The sequence below is a fragment of the Equus przewalskii genome, chromosome 15 (genome assembly GCF_037783145.1).
Source record: "Equus przewalskii isolate Varuska chromosome 15, EquPr2, whole genome shotgun sequence".
NCBI lineage: Eukaryota > Metazoa > Chordata > Mammalia > Perissodactyla > Equidae > Equus > Equus przewalskii.
The window spans coordinates 48,981,509-49,000,040 of record NC_091845.1 but is presented as its reverse complement, the minus strand read 5'-3'; the positions used below and the strand labels follow the sequence as shown (position 1 = coordinate 49,000,040).

At 45.7% G+C, this 18,532-nt stretch overlaps 1 protein-coding gene across 2 annotated transcripts in view; it reads left to right on the top strand.

The window, feature by feature from the left end:
* Positions 1 to 16,784, top strand: part of ITGA9 (integrin subunit alpha 9) — a 331,274-nt gene extending 314,490 nt beyond the window's left edge. For both annotated transcript variants that reach the window (XM_070577273.1, XM_008524662.2), the window contains exons 27-28: positions 1,226 to 1,345; positions 12,237 to 16,784. In XM_070577273.1, the coding sequence (XP_070433374.1) occupies positions 1,226 to 1,345; positions 12,237 to 12,335 (219 nt within the window). In that variant the 3' untranslated portion in view covers positions 12,336 to 16,784. The remainder of the gene's footprint in view (positions 1 to 1,225; positions 1,346 to 12,236) is intronic.
* The last annotated feature ends 1,748 nt before the right edge of the window (positions 16,785 to 18,532 follow it).

Here is an 18,532-nt window from a genome sequence, read left to right as displayed (position 1 = left end):
TACTGGGCAGTATCCAGTCAGTGCTGTGCCCAGTCACCACTTGAGGGTTGAGCAAGGGGCAGGACCACTGGGCTCTGGTGATCAGTGCAGCTTCCTGGCAGACGCAGAACATCAGCTGGCCCCCAGGGTTGAGCTAGGTTTAGATAGACCCTCCCCAAATGGGGATTCCAAGGACACAGCACAGCTTGGACCAACACCTCTCTGCAGCCAAGGGAGACAATGACTGCCCGGAGCTGGGATTTTTGTCTCTTTAGCAGTGAGGAGGTTGAATGTGACAGCGGGGTGTTAGGAAGGGTTATTGGGCAGCAGAAAACACAATAGATGCTTCTGAATTCTACAAAACTGAACTTTACCATGACCAGTGGAGCTAAAGCAGAGCCAAAGGGTACAGTCAGTGTTGAGCTATACATGTTAAGCCATCAGTCCTCTGGCAGGAGGGTAGTGGAGCCCTGGTTTGTTTCCAGTTTCTGTGGTGTAAATACTCCCACCATGGCCCATTTCAAACTACCATTGCAATGTCACTAGATGTGGAGTTGGGAAGAGATGCACATGGCTGGCTGTCATGAGCCTAAGTGAGCCAGCTCCAGCTCACCACTGAGTTTCCATAAGAATCGGGAAAACTTGCCTCACTGAGATATGGGCTCTGATTGCATATGGCTCCCATTGGAAACTGGAGCACAGCTCCTTGAGTGAGTGCCTTCAGTGTGCTAGGCACTGCTGTGAGACCCAAGACAGACTGTGTTCCAGCCCCTGTGGAGTCCACAATCTGTTGGGGAAACTGGCATTGATCGAATAATCGCACTAAGTTACACACTGAGCTGAACACTTGGAAAGAAGCACTGCTGTCTCATATGGAGGGCACACCCACATCTTTTGTTTCAAAACAATAGTAAAGGGGAGACTTGTTGTCTGCTCTGAATCAAGAATATAGTGCATCCTCTAAGTTTTTCACCACACTTATGTTCCCCTCCTGATATTTAAATCAGGCTTGTCAGCATTACAACCCTTTGAAGAACTGGGGCTTGGATTTCAAGTGCCTTTTTAGATCCTAGTGAAAAATCCATCAGTCTACAACCAGGAAATCACTCAACAGAGTCCATCCTTTAGTAATAACAGTCTGGACACATCTCTCTGGTTCGCTCCAAATGTCAAGCCCAGGCTGGGCTCCATCATGCTATGGGAACTTCCGTTTGGGAAACATTGTCTCTTTCGCTTTGCCTCCTAGGTGGTCTTCGAGGCCTTGCATAACCTGGAGCCCCGAGGCTACGTCGTGGGATGGATCATTGCCATAAGTTTGCTGGTAGGAATCCTCATCTTCCTGCTGCTGGCTGTACTGCTCTGGAAGGTGAGTCTGGCAACCGCAGGTCCCCATGGAGTCCCCTCTGGTGGCTGCCAGCCCTCCTGCCTTGCCAAGGTTAGAGCTCCTTGGAAGAGGTTTTCTGGTGGAGCTTCCTTCATGGTGCAGGTACAGTGGAGGAAGAGCAATGAATGGAATCTTGGCTCCTCTCGAGGCCATTCACTACTGAGTATTGGACTGCTTTAGAGAGAGAACAAAACTCTGACTCTCCTCTTTTCCTGCCTTCCCACCAGTCCTAACATAGGACGGTGAGAGCCTAACTCCAAAACAGAAACTTGGGGAGTAACAGCTGAGACTGGAGTGGTTTGCCATTTACTTTAAGAAAAAACAAGAAAAGAAACTACAGAGCAACTCTTTGTTCTTTTCCCCTGAGGAATATGAAAAAGATTTCTGCCCAGAAGACTCAGGTAACTGAGATGGGTACGAGTCTTGAGCACTGCTTGGGTAGCTGCATCGTAAGTTCTCCCAACCCCATGGTGACCCAGGGTGTAGGTTGCCCTGCCTCCTTCGCCAGGGAACCCCTGCTCATCCTTCATGTCTTGCCTCTTGTTACTGTCTCAAGGAGAAAGGCTTGTCCTCACCCCCAAGTCTAGGATGGGTTCTTTGCCTCACGTTCTCTTCTCAGAGATCTAGAGTCTTTTTACTTCAGATCCTCTATGTTCATCAGTAATGGTTTCAGAGTCATTGCCTGATGGAGGTCTGTCTCTTCCACTGGACAGTGATGTTCCAGGTGAGTGGGGCCCATGTCTGTTCTTGTTTCCACTGTTGCCAGCTCCTAGGACACTCCAGGGACTGTAGATGGGACTTCCCGACACCAAAACCCTGCTTTTCCACTGTTCCAGGTTTCAGGGGCAGGTGGAAACAGCCTCTCACATTATTGTGGATGGATGCTTTAAATTCAAATAATTAGCTTTAGTAATATATCAATAAGGAGAAAAAAGTTATAAAACACTCAGGAGTCCACATCCCAGAAATAACCATGGTGAGCACAGTGTTGTCTTTTCCTGACCTTTTTCTCTGCATAATAGACGTAGACCAGGCATTTGCATAGCATCCACTTATTTTTTAACAGTATGTTAAAATTTCCAGTAATATGTTCAATTTATTTTCAGGCTCAGCACTTCTAAAATTAAAACAGTGGGTTCAATTATTAATCTGAAAAAACTGTAATAAATACACTTCAGAGTATCCAAGAAGTCTAGAAATACAGGAAAAATAGTATTTTTATTGTACATTTTTTAGATTGACAATTTTTGGACTGATTGCTTTAAATTTAAAGATATTTCACCTGAAAAAGTGTTTGTAAGTTGAAGATAAATATATTGAGCATATTACTTGAAAATGAGTTTATCTTATGCCCCCATGCTTTTCAGACATCCCATGTACTATTTTGCAGCCTATTTTTCTCTGAACACAAAATTGTGAACATCTTTCCACATCGTTAAAAGCCCATTTCTAGCACTGTCTTAGGCTGTAGATGTCTGCGGATTACTCATCCAGTCCTCTGTTGTTGGAATTTAGGTGGCTCCTGGTTTCACACTTCTTTTAACAGTGCCACAGTGAATATCCTTGGAGCCAAATATTTGCACAAATTCTTCACTACATCCTTAAGATGAAACCCTGGAAATAGAATTACTGAGTCAAAAGAAACATATTTTTTAACCCTCTTATTACATATTGCAAATTGCCCTCTTGAAAAGTTAAAGTGGCCATTTTTCTGTATATTTTCCAGGAGTGGATATTACTTTTTAAAAACAATCTGCCAGGGACCCGCCCAGTGGCACAGTGGTTAAGTTCACCTGTTCTGCTTTGGCGGCCCAGGGTTTGCTGGTTTGGATCCCAAGTGTGGACCTATGTGCTGCTTATCAAGCCACACTGCGGCAGGCGTCCCACATATAAAGTAGAGGAAGATGGGCACAGATGTTAGCTCAGGGCTAGTCTTCCTCAACAAAAAGAGGAGGATTGGCAGTAGATGTTAGCTCAGGGCTAATCTTCCTAAAAAAAAAAAAAAATCTGCCAATTTGTTGTTTGTTTAGTCTGCATGGCCAGATAGATTCTTAATTCTCCCTTTTCTCCAACTCCAACTCCTTCCTGCTGAGCCGGCCTCGGGTCTGTGGGTGGAGAACAAAACCAGCTCAGTGTTTGGGATCTGAAAAAACAGTAAGGGCTTTGGCGGGGGCGGGGGGGTTCTGTGTATGTGTCTGTGTATTCCTTCCTTCTGCCTTTGTATGGACATTTGAGATGAGAGGAAATGCCGTCATCCACAGCTGGGTACAAGGCAGCAGATAGGGACACAGAGTAGGAAACATGGTGGCCATGCCCCATTCCCTCTTATGGCATGTATGCCCTGCTCGTGGCCACCCCACTTGGCTCTGCCACTCGGGAGTGGCCCATCTCCTGAGCACAGGCTCCTTCCACCTGCTATCTGCTTAGCTTTGCTTCTGTTGTGTTTGCTTAAAGAATTTGGTTACAGGAGGTGGCTATTGTGTTCTGTTGTGTTGTGTTCTGAGGTCACTCAGCTGTGTGTGATCCAAGCTGCTGGGACCTGAGAAGGCAGATATCACCTTCTGCCATGGCCTGGGAGAGAGAGCAGAGCGGTGGCTGTCAGGGGTCCTTAACCCAGACAAGGGCTGCCTTTTCCAAAGAGGTGGAGGAAAAGGGTCTCAAAAAGCTTTGAGGAAGCTGTTGAGTGACGCCGTGTGGGTCAATAAAGCTTTGCTCATCATCCAAGAGCAATATTTAATTCAGCTCACATTTACTGAACACTTGCTTTGAACCAAACACTGAGTTAGGCACCTGGATGCAACAATGATTGTGACTCTTCCCTTGCTTGAACACCTCACAATCTAGTACAGTGAGCTGTAAACCTAATTGAGAGTGGTGAGTGCTGTGCAGTAACTTCTCCAGAAACTGAGCAGATGACACCATTCCTCCGCCCAGCCCCACCCCAGGGGAATGAAAAGGAATGAAAGGTAGCGTACAGTGTGTAACTGAGAGCGCAGGCTTCCCAGGCTGCCAGCTGTGGACTAGGACCCTGGCTGTCACACTTGCCAGCTATGTGGCCTTGCAAGAGTGGCTTACCCTCTGTGACTGGCATGGCATCATTCTGCCGTATCTGTTGGTCAAAGCAGTCACACACCAACCCAGATTCAAGGGAGCAGAAAGAGACCCTGCCTCTTAATGGATGAATGGCGAAGGGTTTGTGGCCGTCTTTTATCTGCTACATACGTGATGTTCGGAAATATGAGCAAAATCTTAATCTTTTCTTTAAAAGTCAATATTACAAAGGAAGATTTGCCTAAGCAGAAATTTTATTGTTTTAAAGTGGAGGAAACCTCATCTCTCTTCCATTGTATCATAGATAAAATCACAATTGAGTTCCTTTGGTGCAGTGTTCATGAACGCACTCAACATGCAGATGGGTAGACTGTTCAGGCAAAGCTATAATGCAGTAAGGAGCTTGGCGGAGGGAGTTTCTTTCAGAAAAATACTTTCTTTCCTAAAGGCCTAACTAAATATGGTGACTTCATAGGACTTTGAGACGGGCAAATGAAATGTAGGATTATTTTGAAGACCTACATATTCCTAAAACTTCAACTACAGACCTCTTGTCAACTCTGATTCCTACGTCTATGACCTAAGAATGATGCATAATATATATTGAATAGAGATGTAATGTCACATTGACAGTCCAGTACTCATAAATCTGTTGATTAATGGGCTTAAAGTCCAGCCTGATATCTGAGTTATGTGGGAGGTCTTACTGCTTCTGGCTTATTATCATATCTCACACATAATTCCCCTCACAAGGAAAGCCACTAAGTGGTACCCAGTTGCCACCACTGACTAGGAAACACTTCCCTAGAGTCTTCGAAGACAGGTGGGCAGTGCTCAAGTCCTCTTCCCTTTATAGGGCCACACCTCTTGCAGCTCCCTTAGAGTTGCTCCTGACCCTGCTGCCTGCGGTTGCTTGCCATTGCCTTGAGCTCATGAGCCAAAAATGGTTGTTCCCACAAATGTGTCACATAAATCATGGCATGGTACTGAAAACAGAACAAAGCAGCTGGCTGAGCTGATGCATTCTTTATGCCACACCAGCCTGTGGGCCAGCACGCTTTACACTTGCAAGATGGCCAGTGCCTTCATTCAGCAAACAGTATTGGATCGCTAGTAGGTGGCAGCTGGGGGCAAAGGGACAGAGGTCAGCAACAGAGCCTTCACTCAGTCTTCAAGACCTCTGGGAAAAGCAGTGAAGTGACCAGAGATGGTGGCTGAGCCAGACATGCCCTGAGGGGTGAGCAGGACTTAGCCAGGTGAAGGAGCTGCGCCACCAGCTCCCTCCTACACATCACTGGGGTACAACTAACATGCCCATCATGCACTGCTTGTCTAAGAGAGAAGCACCTTATGGGGTCAGCACAACCCTTTTCCAGAGTGGAGCTCCAGGCTCCCTGCCCAGCACTCAGCCTCCTCCTCTGCCTCTGACTCCAGGCAGACCCCGGGGCCTTCCAGAAGGCCCGCCTGCTGGCATCCCAGGCACTCTCTCATTCTTGGCGGCAGCAGGCCCTGGCTCTGGCACAAAATCCACAACAAGGGCCCAGAGCTAACCAGACCCTTCTTCAATACTGAAATGGATCCTAATCAGCTTTCCCAAAGCCGGGATGTTAGCAGACACTGGGAGCCATAATTTAAACTTTATGTGCGAGGATCACAGTAGCCTGCCAAACCACCGTGCAGGAAGAAAACTTTGAAACATGAAACTCTTTTAAGGGGAAAAATCCAAATGAGTCCCCTCTCCTTTCCTTTAGCCCCTGACTAGGTTTGAAGCGGCCTGGGCCTAGGCCTGGTACCTCTTCAAGACAGTCCTAGAGGCCTGTTTATGAGAAGAAGGGTCACTTGTTCAGAGGTACAGTAAGGGTAACAATCTTGTAAGTAACTTGCATCTTTAAGGAATGCCTTCAACTCATTAAGCCAGCCTGAGTCACGTGGTATGAGAGTGAAGATGCTGGGATGTTTTTCCCTTAGAAGAAAAAGCCTCATTTGGAGCCCCAGGCTTCTCTCTCCTTGCCCCCCTCTCTCCCTCTCCCCCTCTCCCCTCTCCCTCGTGCAGTTTGCCAAAAGACACAGACCCCCACTCAGTGAAGGAGAAAAACTCCGCATGCTCTACTGCTTTCAGCCAAGGAAGCTTCCTCTCCCTCCTCTCAGACCCTTTGCAAGCCGAGATGACTTGGGGCAAAGCGAAGTGCCATTGCCTTGCCAGCCCTGTGACCAGTCTCTTCCCCAAAGGCCCAGGACCTGCTAGCTCTTCCCTTTGACGAGTGGTGAAGAGGCAGGCTGCAGGGTGCCCTCACAGAAGGGCTGCCTCCAGTCAGCTGGGCTGTTCCAAGAGCCTGCTGCCTTAGGACTGGCTTTGGGCTCATGGTTTTTATTTGAGAGCCTTACTTCTGACCTCAAGCAGAAACACTTAGAAAAATAAATCTGTGAAATGGCTCAGAGACTGTGTAAGGTTTGGCAGCCCCTGCACGGGTCTTTAGGGTTATCACCTTCCCTCCAACCAGGCTGTGAGAACCTATCCTTGCTTCCCCACCTCTGAAGAAAAAGAAAACGAGCAGACACAGGCGCACGTGAGTGCGCACACACGCACAGACACCCTTCACTCTGCCTCAATCAAAACCATGTGCCAGAGACTCTCAGTGGGGACTTATTTATGTTTGGAAGTAAATATTGGGCTGATGTTGCACTGTCGAAATCTCAAGACAGAGACATGCTATGTAAATAATCAAGTCACTGAAGAGACCCAGAAACAGGAGGCAGCCCAAGGGCCAGGGAAGGAGGGGGAGGGGATCTCACAAGAGACCAGATGCCAAGGAGTTATGCTGCCAGCCCCTCAGTCACCCCAAAGTGGGCTGGGCAGGAGAGGCTGCTGCTGCAGCGCTGCAGACCCCAGAACTCGGTCAGGCCTTATTTCCTCCTAGGCCTCATGCCTCAGGCAGCACCCCCCTAATTAGTGCTTTTCAGGGGAAATCTGCTGTTTCTCTGGTTTTCTGGCTGCTTTTGATACAAGTTTATATCAGAAAATGGTGTAAGTCTGTCAGGAGGGTTCAGTGAGCTGCTCTCTGGGGCGGCAAGCCCCTATCAGGACCAGCACACACAAAGCCAGAAAGCACACTGCTCCCTCAGCTTACAGCTGAGCAAAGCTTGGCTTCAGTCTCTCCTCCTCTAGGGTTTCCATGAGTGCTTCCTCTGCTACAGACAGAACCATTATAAACAGAGCCTTTTGCCCCTCAAGTGGCAAAGCAAGCCCTAGAAGGTTCCAGAAAAAGTGCAGAAAAACATTGACTTCATTGGATTGGAATTGAGTGTGGGGCTGCTAAGGGTCCAGCTTAAACTCATCACTAATCATTTCCCAGCACCCTCAGGGTGGGCTTGGCTGGCTGCAAAAACAGATTTGCCCATCATTACTGAAAGGTTTGCCCCAAAGTAACTATGAGTGCTAACGAGAGTGTCAGTGTATGCCTATGGGAGGCCCTTGCAGGAGAGAAATGTCTTTGAAGTCTTATTTTATCTTAATTTTTAAGAATTTTGCAGTTCCTAACACTTTATAATTTATCCATACTTTATTATAAAAGTTGAAAATTCAATTTTCCAACACTTTCCAAAAAATATTTGTGAAAAACGGACACCAGGCAAGGACTCTGTGCCTTGTTCGTTCTTTGTGTGAGTCCTAGGTACACAGCTGTGTGCACCATAGGCTGCAGTGTCAAGTGTGCTTTGGGGACCAACAGGAAAAGCCATTGTTGTGTTCCACGGCTGGGAGAGGTCTGAGAATGCCATCCGTCTCCTGGGCAGAGACAAAGACCCTGGTGTTCAGAGCCAGAAAATGACCCTGCGCTGTGGTCCAGAGGGTGGGTAGCTGGAGAGTGAGCAGGACTCAGCTCCATATGCCACGTCTCTCCCATCCGACTCTTCTGAGGAGGACCTCTGGCACCTGGCAGGCCTAGGATGACACACTTGTTCCAGGGACCATTACCTGGTAACTCAGAGCCTTGGGCTTTGGATTCTTTATCAAAAGGCTGAACAAAAACGGCTCCAAACAAAAACAAAAAGGTGATATTCTCCTTTTCTGAACTAGAATTAGTTTGATCATGTGAGAAACAATATTAGTTTGACAGGACTACAACTAGACCATATGGCACCTTTATGCAAACTAGTAAACAGCACCCCTTCCTCAAGACGCTTTCCTTCTATCTGTCAGAAAATTCAAAAAATCTTTATTGGAAAAGATGCTTTACTGCCCTCTGCTGGGAAATAGTTGTAATAAATTTACATATCTGTGATACCTGCAATGTGCGTGCACCCTGCTCCTCATATGCAGTGCACAGCCTGCACTACTGTAACCCAGCACTCCCTAGCCATGAGTGGATCGTGTTTTGGGAAATGGTCTTTGGGTTCCAAAGAAGAAGGACAAATGTCAGTGGCAGCTCCAACCTCCCATCCAAGAGACTACACACAGGTCGTGCTGGGAACGGGGCTCTTGAGAGCCTGCAGTGTTGGATCGGGGCATAGAGTTTGCAAGGCTGTTTCTGAGAGCAGCTCTACAGTCACTGCTGGGGGTTGGGGGTGATTTTCAGGCCTCGTGCTGACACCACTGCACTTGAGAGAAAAGAGCTTGCTTCTGGATGCCTGCAGGAGATGCTGGCACCTTCACTGTGTTGGTAACAAGTGTGACATACATAAAACATGAGCACACAAGAGCCACGTATGAGAATTAGTTCAGGTGCTCTAAGTCCTGGCTGGATTGTTTGTACACACTCTATCAAATCCTTGCTCTAGCACAGCTATGAGAAAGGGAGCCGACCTTTGTCCTTCCTAGAGGTGAAGAAGAAAAGTCTATTCAGCAGCACAAAGTACAATGATGCTCTTCAGCAGTACAGAGATACTCTTTATGTCCAGAACCCTGTCAGCTGCCGCTCTGCCAGCATTCCTATGGGTATTGGTTCATTCAGTAAGTCACACAAAAAATATCGAGTGCTGTATCAGTTAACTCGTCCTGCATAACACACCACCCCAAAGTTTAGTGGCTTAAAAGCAACAAGAGTCTATTGCTTATCTATTATAGCTCACAATTCTGTGGGTGGCGAATTGGACTGAGTTCAACAGGGCGGTTCTTGAGTCTTAGCTGGACTCACACCCACCTCTGCAGGCAGCTGGGTGTTGGCTGGTCTAGGAGGGCCTCAGCTGGGTGGACTCTCATCTTTCAGCAGGCTAGACTAAACTCGTCCACATGGAGGCCGGGCAGCGTTCTGAGGAAGTAAGCAGAGGTGCGAGGCCTCTTGAGGCCTAAGTGGGAACTGATACAACATCACCTCCATTGTATCCAGTTATCAAAGCAAGTCACAGTGCAGATTCAAGGTGTTGGAAGTAGATCTGCCTCAGGCTGGGAGTTGCTACACATGCTCAAGGGCTTGGATACGGGGGAATGAAGAACTGTGGGCATTTTCGCAGTTTATCATTGGTACTACGTACAGGCGAGATGCTGAGCACTGGGGATAAAAATGCACAAATCCTGCCTTCAAGGAGTCCTAAGACAAATGCAGAAGATAACAAGGGAGCAGACAATTAGAATTCTGCTTGATTAGCGCCCCAGTGGAAGTATGTTACTTCTCTGGAATTAAACATGAGTAACCTGGTATTATGGAAACATTACACCATCAGCAGGCAGAGTTATGTGGTAAAGAATCTTATCTCCGTGTTGTATCCAGCCTTATTTTCACAATTCTCCTCAGCTCAGAAGGTACATGTGACATATTTACCCAGTCAACCACATCTTTATCTTTGAAGAATGATGTTTCAAGCAGTAACTTCTTAGTTAGACATTTTGATTAAGTCTTGGGTTGCTTTTGTGGCCTTCTTGGCTGTGCTTTGAGGAGACAACAACGACCTTTTTCTAATTATCCAGACCCTTCAGGCCAAACACCCTTTCCACATCCCTTGCAGAGAGGAGAAGGTGGGAGAGGTTTGAGGAGAGAAAAGTCGGGGGGCCTCGGAAAGTGCGGTTCTGACAGATGTGGTCTTATGCTGAGAAGAAACTTCAGGGGCTGAAAACACTCGGAACTCAGTGTCTGCCTGCCTGCCACAAAACTGGCCTTGAGCATCGAAGCTCAGAACACAAAACCCTTGCCAGCTGTTCTAAGAAAGCTTCTCCTCCTCCCCAGTTGTTCAGACCGCACTGCTTGGTTGACTCCCCTCAGAGCAAACTCGCAGGATTTCCTTGGCAGTGCATGTGATCGGCTCTTTCTTGGCAGCTCTCTTGGACAGTTCTCATCTTTGGCTGGGCCAATAAGCCCTCTTCGGGGATAGGAAGATGGTGCAGCAAGACAAATCCTGACCCCCACCTGCTTTCCCTTCTTTGGGAGAGCTCATGACCATCAGGGTGACTGGATGCTTGGCTCATAGTGAAGGAACATGAGCACAAATGTGCAGACAACAAAGAAGTTAGGTGTGCCCACGAGAGCTAGGTTTGCTTATGATTTGTTTAGGACAGGTTTTATATGTACATTCGTTGTTGGCAGCAGACTGCAGAGATCACTAGTCATGAGGGTTTTCAAATATGACTGTGGAAATTAGAAGCTAATGATAGTGTTGTACCATAAACCTGCAGAGCAGCGTGCCTCCCAGCAGCAGACCCAGTGTGCGTGTCTGTTTCAATTCCCCTGTTCAAGGGGATTAAACAAGGATTGGAGGGTAAGTAATTTATTTCAAAGATGGTCTCAGGAAACACTCATAGGGGAGTAAGGAAGCGAGACAGGGAAGAGAAGGAAACCAATAAAGGATGTGTTATTAAGCTGGTTACCACTGTGGGCAAGTTCCACTGGGAGACCTTGGTGGGACACGCACCTTAAGGTTGCTCCCCTCAAGGTGAGGGGGCGCTGGGGTATCTGTCCACCCACTCCAGTCAGTCATGTTTAAGGTCAGGTGCAGGGAGGGATTTCTGGCCTCAGAAACAGGCCACTGATGCTGGTGAGCAAAGAACAAGAGATGCCAGGTCTCCCTGAGCATGGAGGAAAAGGTAAGCTTGGGGCTGCAAAAAGTTGCTCAAATGCCTGGCCTGTGATGACTGTGTGAGAAAAACTAGAAGCTTGTCTTACCATACGTGAAAAGCCAAAAGACATCAGAGGGCAAGATCTTTTCGGAACAAAGCTCAAGGAAACTGCCATCTGGATCAGGGCGAGAGGCCTCTGAGCGGGGTACACACTGCCGCTGTGGTGCACTTGCAGCATGAGTTTCACAGGTCTGCAAGAAAGATCTAGAGGACAGCAAGATAGAACGCAGATCTGCAGACACTTTGAAGGCCTATTATTTAAGAGCAGTACTTATCAAATTATTCCACAATGGCTAATATCTCTCAGGATATTAATAGGTTTATCATAAGCCAAATAAGATTGGGAAGTGTCAAGTCCTGGGTTTCTTAGATCTTTTACTGAGGGGTTATTTGATCCTTTACTGTTCTACTGTACATTATGACTCTCTTAAAGAAAGAAAGAATGCGTCATTTTCCAAACTCTTTTTTTACTCCCAAACACCTACAAATAATTCTCAGTAACTGGCGTTCCCCTGCACACAGTTTGGGAAGTACTCCACCAGAAGCACTTTACAAGGAACGAACAACTTACCGTAAGATAGCCTGCAGGAGGTCCAGGCATTTTGAAAAGTGGCTCCACATAAAGCTTGTTCTGAACTGGTCTAATCTGAGGAGTTTTCCCAGCCTTCCTGGCACTGTCAGTGTGGGTCATGCCTCCTCCTAGGCCAGACTGTCTTGCAACCAAACAGCTGATTCCCCAGCATGTCTGACCCAGCCTCTCCTCTTTCTGCCTTTCAGATGGGCTTCTTTCGCCGAAGGTACAAAGAAATTATTGAAGCTGAGAAGAACCGGAAAGAGAACGAAGACAGTTGGGACTGGGTCCAGAAAAACCAGTGACTGCCATGCCAGTCACGTGACCCAATCATTCGCCTGTCATCCTTGATCTTTGTATCTTCCATATTTGGAAGAAAGAATCTTCTCCAGATTTTTCGGAGGCCCCACTGATGCTGTTCTCTTCTTCATTCTATTAAGCCCAGGTGCCAGCCTGAGGCAGCCACTTTGGCCAGGTCACATGACTGAAGCCACCACCACTTCCTTTTAAAGATGAACTCTGAACTTTGGAAAGCAAGCTACAGAGCCGAGCAATATTTATGGATGCAACATGCATGGTCAACCCTCAGGGGAAAACTGTTAGTTAAAAGTATTTTTATAAATATAAGCCTTTTATACTGATTATGTCTTTATATTTGTATCGATGTTTTATTATTTCTATTAAATAGTTATATAATTCACTCAAGCACTGATATCTGGCCTGAAATCTTGGAAATACATGTACATTCATACAAATTTTAAAGGATAAAAATCTTATTGTACTTTGGAACTTGCTGTTAAAAAAGACTTGCAGAGAAAATAATCTGAAGAAACCTCGAGTAATGAATCCACCAAGCGGCGGTGCTGCATATAAACTGTGGTTGTGGCAAGACCCCTAAGACATTTCACATCTTTATTGCCTGAAGTCAAGTTTGAAGTAATGTGCTAAAGAACTGTAAGTGTTTTTTCATATGTATCTTTCGTTGGAAGATTCCCAACAGGAATTTGGATGGAAAAACCTGGTTCCTAGCAACAGGTCTGCTCTGCATCACCTTTATATAGCAGACATCTCATCCTCCTTCTCCTTGGATTAATAGATGAAAGCTTGGAGCAGTGCCAGGTGGTCATCTGGTAAACCTCAGAATGGCGTCTCATCGTGGACATCATGCATCAGAGTCCACGCACCACAAGGACTAAATCAGTGCCCACCAAGCAAAGACTTGTATCTGAATGCTGTGATGTGTTGCCTTTTCATGGTAATTTGAATTCAGAGGTCTCCATTTCTCCTGTCACTCTTGCTATCCCAGCCAATGGTAATTGCGGATTCCTTCCCAGAGATGACCATTCAACCTATCCTTTTTTAAAAAAAAAATAGTGGGGTTCCCAAGATGCAGATCCTGAGGCAAGGATTGGCATGCAAGTAACTTATTAAGGAAGTGTTCCCAGGGCACATCAGGAAGGAAGTGAGGGAAGGAAGCCAGGGAAGGGTGCCGTTTCAGGAAAGCTCCCCTGGAGGGTAGCTTCAGCGTGATCCTGCAGGGGAGCTCTGGAGAATAACTTATGCCTCAGAGTTGTCCCAACCTGAGGCAAGGGAGCTGAGCTTTCATATTCTTGCACCCGGGGGAGATGTAAAGTTTCTGCTCTCAGTTCCTGCTGGCAAAATGGCTCCAGTAGCTCAGGGGCAGTTCTCTAAAGGAGAGCTGCACCCCCGATCTGGGGAGGCACAGAGAAATGATGCACAGGGATCTGGGCATAGCACTGACGTCCTCCCCCAGCCCCTGCACGTGTGAATGCTCAGTTATGGCCTTCAATATCCAAGGTCTCTATTTGACAGTGTTTATTATCAGATGCACTGTGCTGCCCAGTTTTGAGTGCAATGTGACTTCCTAAAAGGGCAATGAGATGATGGATGTAGCATGCTCAGCACAGCGCCTGGCCCGTAGAGAACACTCAATAACTGTTAGCAGCTATGGCTGCTGTTACCACTGCTGGATAACCCTCTGGTAAGAGAGAGAACATGTGGCTAAGAGCAGGATCTAACAGAGTCCTTAATGGCTTATTACAGCCTGCTCAAGCCCCAGGTATGTACAGAAGACATCAAATGGGCATGAAACAAGAAACAAGACCAAGGATCTTTCTTATAGGACCTTGTTTACTGGAAGCTAACATGTTGCCGGGGGTCTGTGAACATTGTTGAAAAGACATAGAACTCAAGTTCAGGGGAGACAGACTTTCTATACACATACTTGGCTAATACTTAGAAACATATCTAAAGTTTTGGCAGAATTATAAGGGTGCTGGGCCATTGCAAACCTGGCATGGAATGTGTGTCTTTTCATTTCTTATGCAATTGACTCTGATACAGGAAGATAATGAATGTATCGTGCTTCCCAGAGGATTAACGGCATGAACTAGGCTGATCTTAGAATGAGGCTGAGGATGTTCTGACAGAGGGATGGAGACACAGAGGTAGCTACAGCGCGAATGCAGGCAAAGAAACCAGTTCTCCGAGTTTACCTATGAGTTTACTCAAAAGTAATAAAGCAGTGTTGAGTGAGTTTTAGTCACTCATTTATCATATTTATGGGGTCCCTGCTGTGTGTCAGGCACTGTGCTAGGTGCTAGGTTCCCCAGAGAACACCACAGGCACATTTTGCCTGGGGGAGGCAAGCCTTCCTGCGATGGAGTGTAGAGCATGGACTCCTTTATGAGACCTCATTTGCAGCTTTCCTTTGCTGGACTCTTGTTCATTGTGTCATGTTGTCCTTTAATAAATCATTTAGGATTCTTAGGCGGTAGGCTTGGGATGGCTCCATCAGCCGCTTTGGCCACATGCATTTACAGCCACTAACCAGCCTCCTGCAGGGGTGCAGACACATTGGTGACAGTGTAGAAGGGTGACTCACAGGCCCCCAGTTCTGCCAGCCAAGGGGAAAACCTCATCTGGGGAAGGGCAGGCTCCTGGGGGCAGTCTCAGAGCTGGGATCCATTTGTTTCTGGTTGATTCTGAATGGTAGACCCACATGAGTGGGCACATATCCAGGAGATTACTAAGACTTCATAAGGCAGTTTTAAAAAAAATCGTACATGGCATCACCAGGAGCAAATACTGGCAGCCACTCTAGAGCCTGTTTGGGGAAGGACAGTGCCTCTGCTTGTCTGATCGTGCTGAGTAGCAGGTGGGGCAGCAGGCACGGGGGAGTCAACCATTTAGAACAGTGATAGAGAAAGAAGTCAACCAGATTATTAGCGCTCTCTCAATTTGGGCGGTTCACCAGCTCCATCCAGCTCGGAGCCCTCTCAGGAAAAGCAGACACAATGAGTTGGTGTGTCTGTTATTTCCCTAGAATATTCTTTTAAAATTCCACAGTGCCTTCCAGTTTCCACCTTTCCTGCTTCTATGAGTTCACTGTGGAATCCTATAGGATATTCTCTTGCAGAGCATTATTTCAGTCCACTTTAACTTTTAGTCGTGTATTCACTATGGTTTTAACCAATGGTCAGAATGATTGAGATGCTTTTTAAATATGGAAAAAGACCTTTATAAAAATCCAGTAAAATAATGCCCCTTTTTGACAAATGATTCACTTATGCTCAATTTACCTGGGACTATCCCGAAAGTGAGCCTTGGACCTGTCACAAAGAAGCCAGGAAGTTTAGAAACAAGAGGACACTCATAGGAGTGAGCGGGTCCAGTAGCTTCATGGTGACTGGCAGGCACACAACCAAAATCACTTGCTACTGAGGTCGCTGAGGCTTTCCCAGTCAATTCTTCAGGAAAGTTCCATCATCATCACCAATTTTATCAGCATTCTGAATTTTGGTAAACTTTGTAGGAAATCCAATAGAAAGTCCTTCTTCACTGGGTCATGCATAGCCTGCAGCTCTTGAGCCAAAGGCAAGGAGGTTAAAAACAAACAGAAAACCAACAGGTCTCCTGGAAACATCTGGGACTCGTTTTCAATGCGGAAGTGGATCCCTCAAGTGATATGTGTGCCGCATGCTACCTGTTGAACCCAAGCATGGTAATTTTTTAAAAGCTTATTCTATTCTTTTATTTTTGGATGAGGCATTATGACCAAGTGAACACAGCTGCGCATGGGTTACATGTGAAACCTACACCTGATGAACCTATGCCTGATTCAAACATCCCAAAATTTAGAGGCACTGCAAAGGATTGTTATTGGAGGAAATGGCCCTTTAACAGACAAAAGGCAGAAAATGAGTGTCATTTCAGAGATGCTCCAAGTATGCAGAGTTTTAGTCGATGTTTTGTTTGCTATATAGAGCAATAATATACACAGTGGAGAATATTTTCTGAAACAAAGAATCGTTGAAGGGAGGATACAGAGCCAGTAGGGCCAAAATGAACCTTCTAGAATGTCTTCTGATTTTCAGCAAATTGTGGGGATAATGAACAAATCTCCCATGTGGTGCAACGCTTTATAGCACAATGATCTAGATTTCAGACCTTGTTAATGTTTTTTAGAATTCTAATGTGCACGGTGTGACTGGCAGAGTGAGTTTAAAAGCTTTAAGAGTGATTATTGCATGGCAGGCACCCACGCTAACTTCACTTCCAGAACTTGATGCATCCATGTACGTTTCCGTTGAGGAATTCGGGCGGGAGGGGTGTTCCTCCTCATAAGGTCACGTGTATTAAAGTCTATGCAGTCACTTCTAATTCACTTGCACTGTTTGAGGAATGCAGGTTTACAAAAATACATGTTTGGAATAAAAAATGACTGCGAATGATTCAGGAGTTCGGTTTATGTTTTCTTTGCTGATAAAGAACTTGAACCTTTTTAGGGTGGTGAAGATGGCGTTTCAATGTAATACAACATGAGTGTTAAAGAGCATGCCCGAGTTCGTCTAATTGCACAGGAACAACCCACTCGATGTGGCTGAACCATCCCCAATCCTTGACCTCTATTCTGCGGCCACCACCACCTCTGTGCGTCACCTGCCTGTCCAGGGCCACCCACACCTGGAAGCTTGATCTTAAGAAATGTTTCCAAATTAAATGGAGCGGATTCCTCATTGTTAGTAGACTGCTTCCACCAGTCACTAAGCATTTCCCCAGAAGCCTTTTGGTAGCATTCTTACACATTTGCAAACAGTGTTTTCTCTTAGATTTTTAATCTCCTCCATTTGTCTAATTGCGTCCTTGTTCTTATCTCAAATGCTGTAAATTTGTGTGCTGTTCTCTTTTCCCTAGATGAGACCAACAAAGATCTACCTATTTTCAAGAATAAGCCTTTGGCGGTACCAATCAAGGCTACTAGTTTTTGCTCTTTATTTCATTAATTACTGCTTTTATACTTAATAAAATTTATTTTTACTGCCCTATGGTTAAAATTCATACACATACATACCACACAGTATAGAAGAGGGTGTGAAAAGATATACACCAATGAGTTAAAAATGGTTGACAAGGTCGCTGGCATTGTCAATGTTTTTTTGTTTTTACCTGTCGGAATTTTACTCTTCTACAGTGAACATGTATTTCCTTTATAATAATGAAACATATGGAAATTGTTTCTTAAATAAAATTACATCTGGGAAAGTATGAATTGCCATCCAAGAGAGGTTCCAAATTGTAGGTCTAGAAAGGAAGAGATTTGTTTGCAGCAAAGAGCAATGATGAGCCTGACATTTAGGACAATGGCCAATGAGTAATTCCAAGCTTTTTCATTCTGGATGCTTCCTGGCTTAACAAAACCTGCCCCCGTCGCTTCTCTAAGGTTGCCCAACCTGTTTCCTCCTTGACAACTCAAAGGAATCAAAAGATACAGAATCACCAATTAGTAAATTCTACCTCCCATTCAATCAGGAGTTTTTCAGTGCACCACATTGCCTCTGATCCTGAAAGTCTGTCTGCTCATCAGGTTGCTGTGCTTAGTAATAGAATTAATATAAGTGCTTACTTAGAGCTCTGTCTACACTGTCAAACCAAATGGCAGCTATCTGTCAGCAAAACCACATGACCCTGAGACCATAGCCATTCGTTCTATGTACACGTGCAACTAAAGTGGATATAACAAGGTATTGCCAGCTCTGCGCTGAAATCTGAGGCTGCGCCGTCTGGGCCTGCTGCCAAACCTCTGCTTCACTGCAGAGTCTCGTCCAGGTCATTTTATACTTTATGATATGATTCTATAATTGAAAAAAATCCTAAAAATTAAAACAAATCTCAATAAAGTCATAACTACTGCCCTTTGAAGACATCAAATAGATGAAAAAGCAGGGGGCATTTTAAAAAGGATCTCCAGGAAACTTTTCTTTTAAGAAATGATAGATTAGGGAAAAAAAAATTCTCTTCAATTCAACGTCTATTCAGAACTCATCAGTTAGGAGACTATTTGGCTCCATATAATAGAAAAATCCAAAATAGCAATGTTTTAAACATGATAGAAATGTGTTCCTCTCTCACATAAAAGAAGACCAGATGTAGGTCATCAGGGTCTGGTACAGCAGCTTCATGGATCATCAGGATACCACCT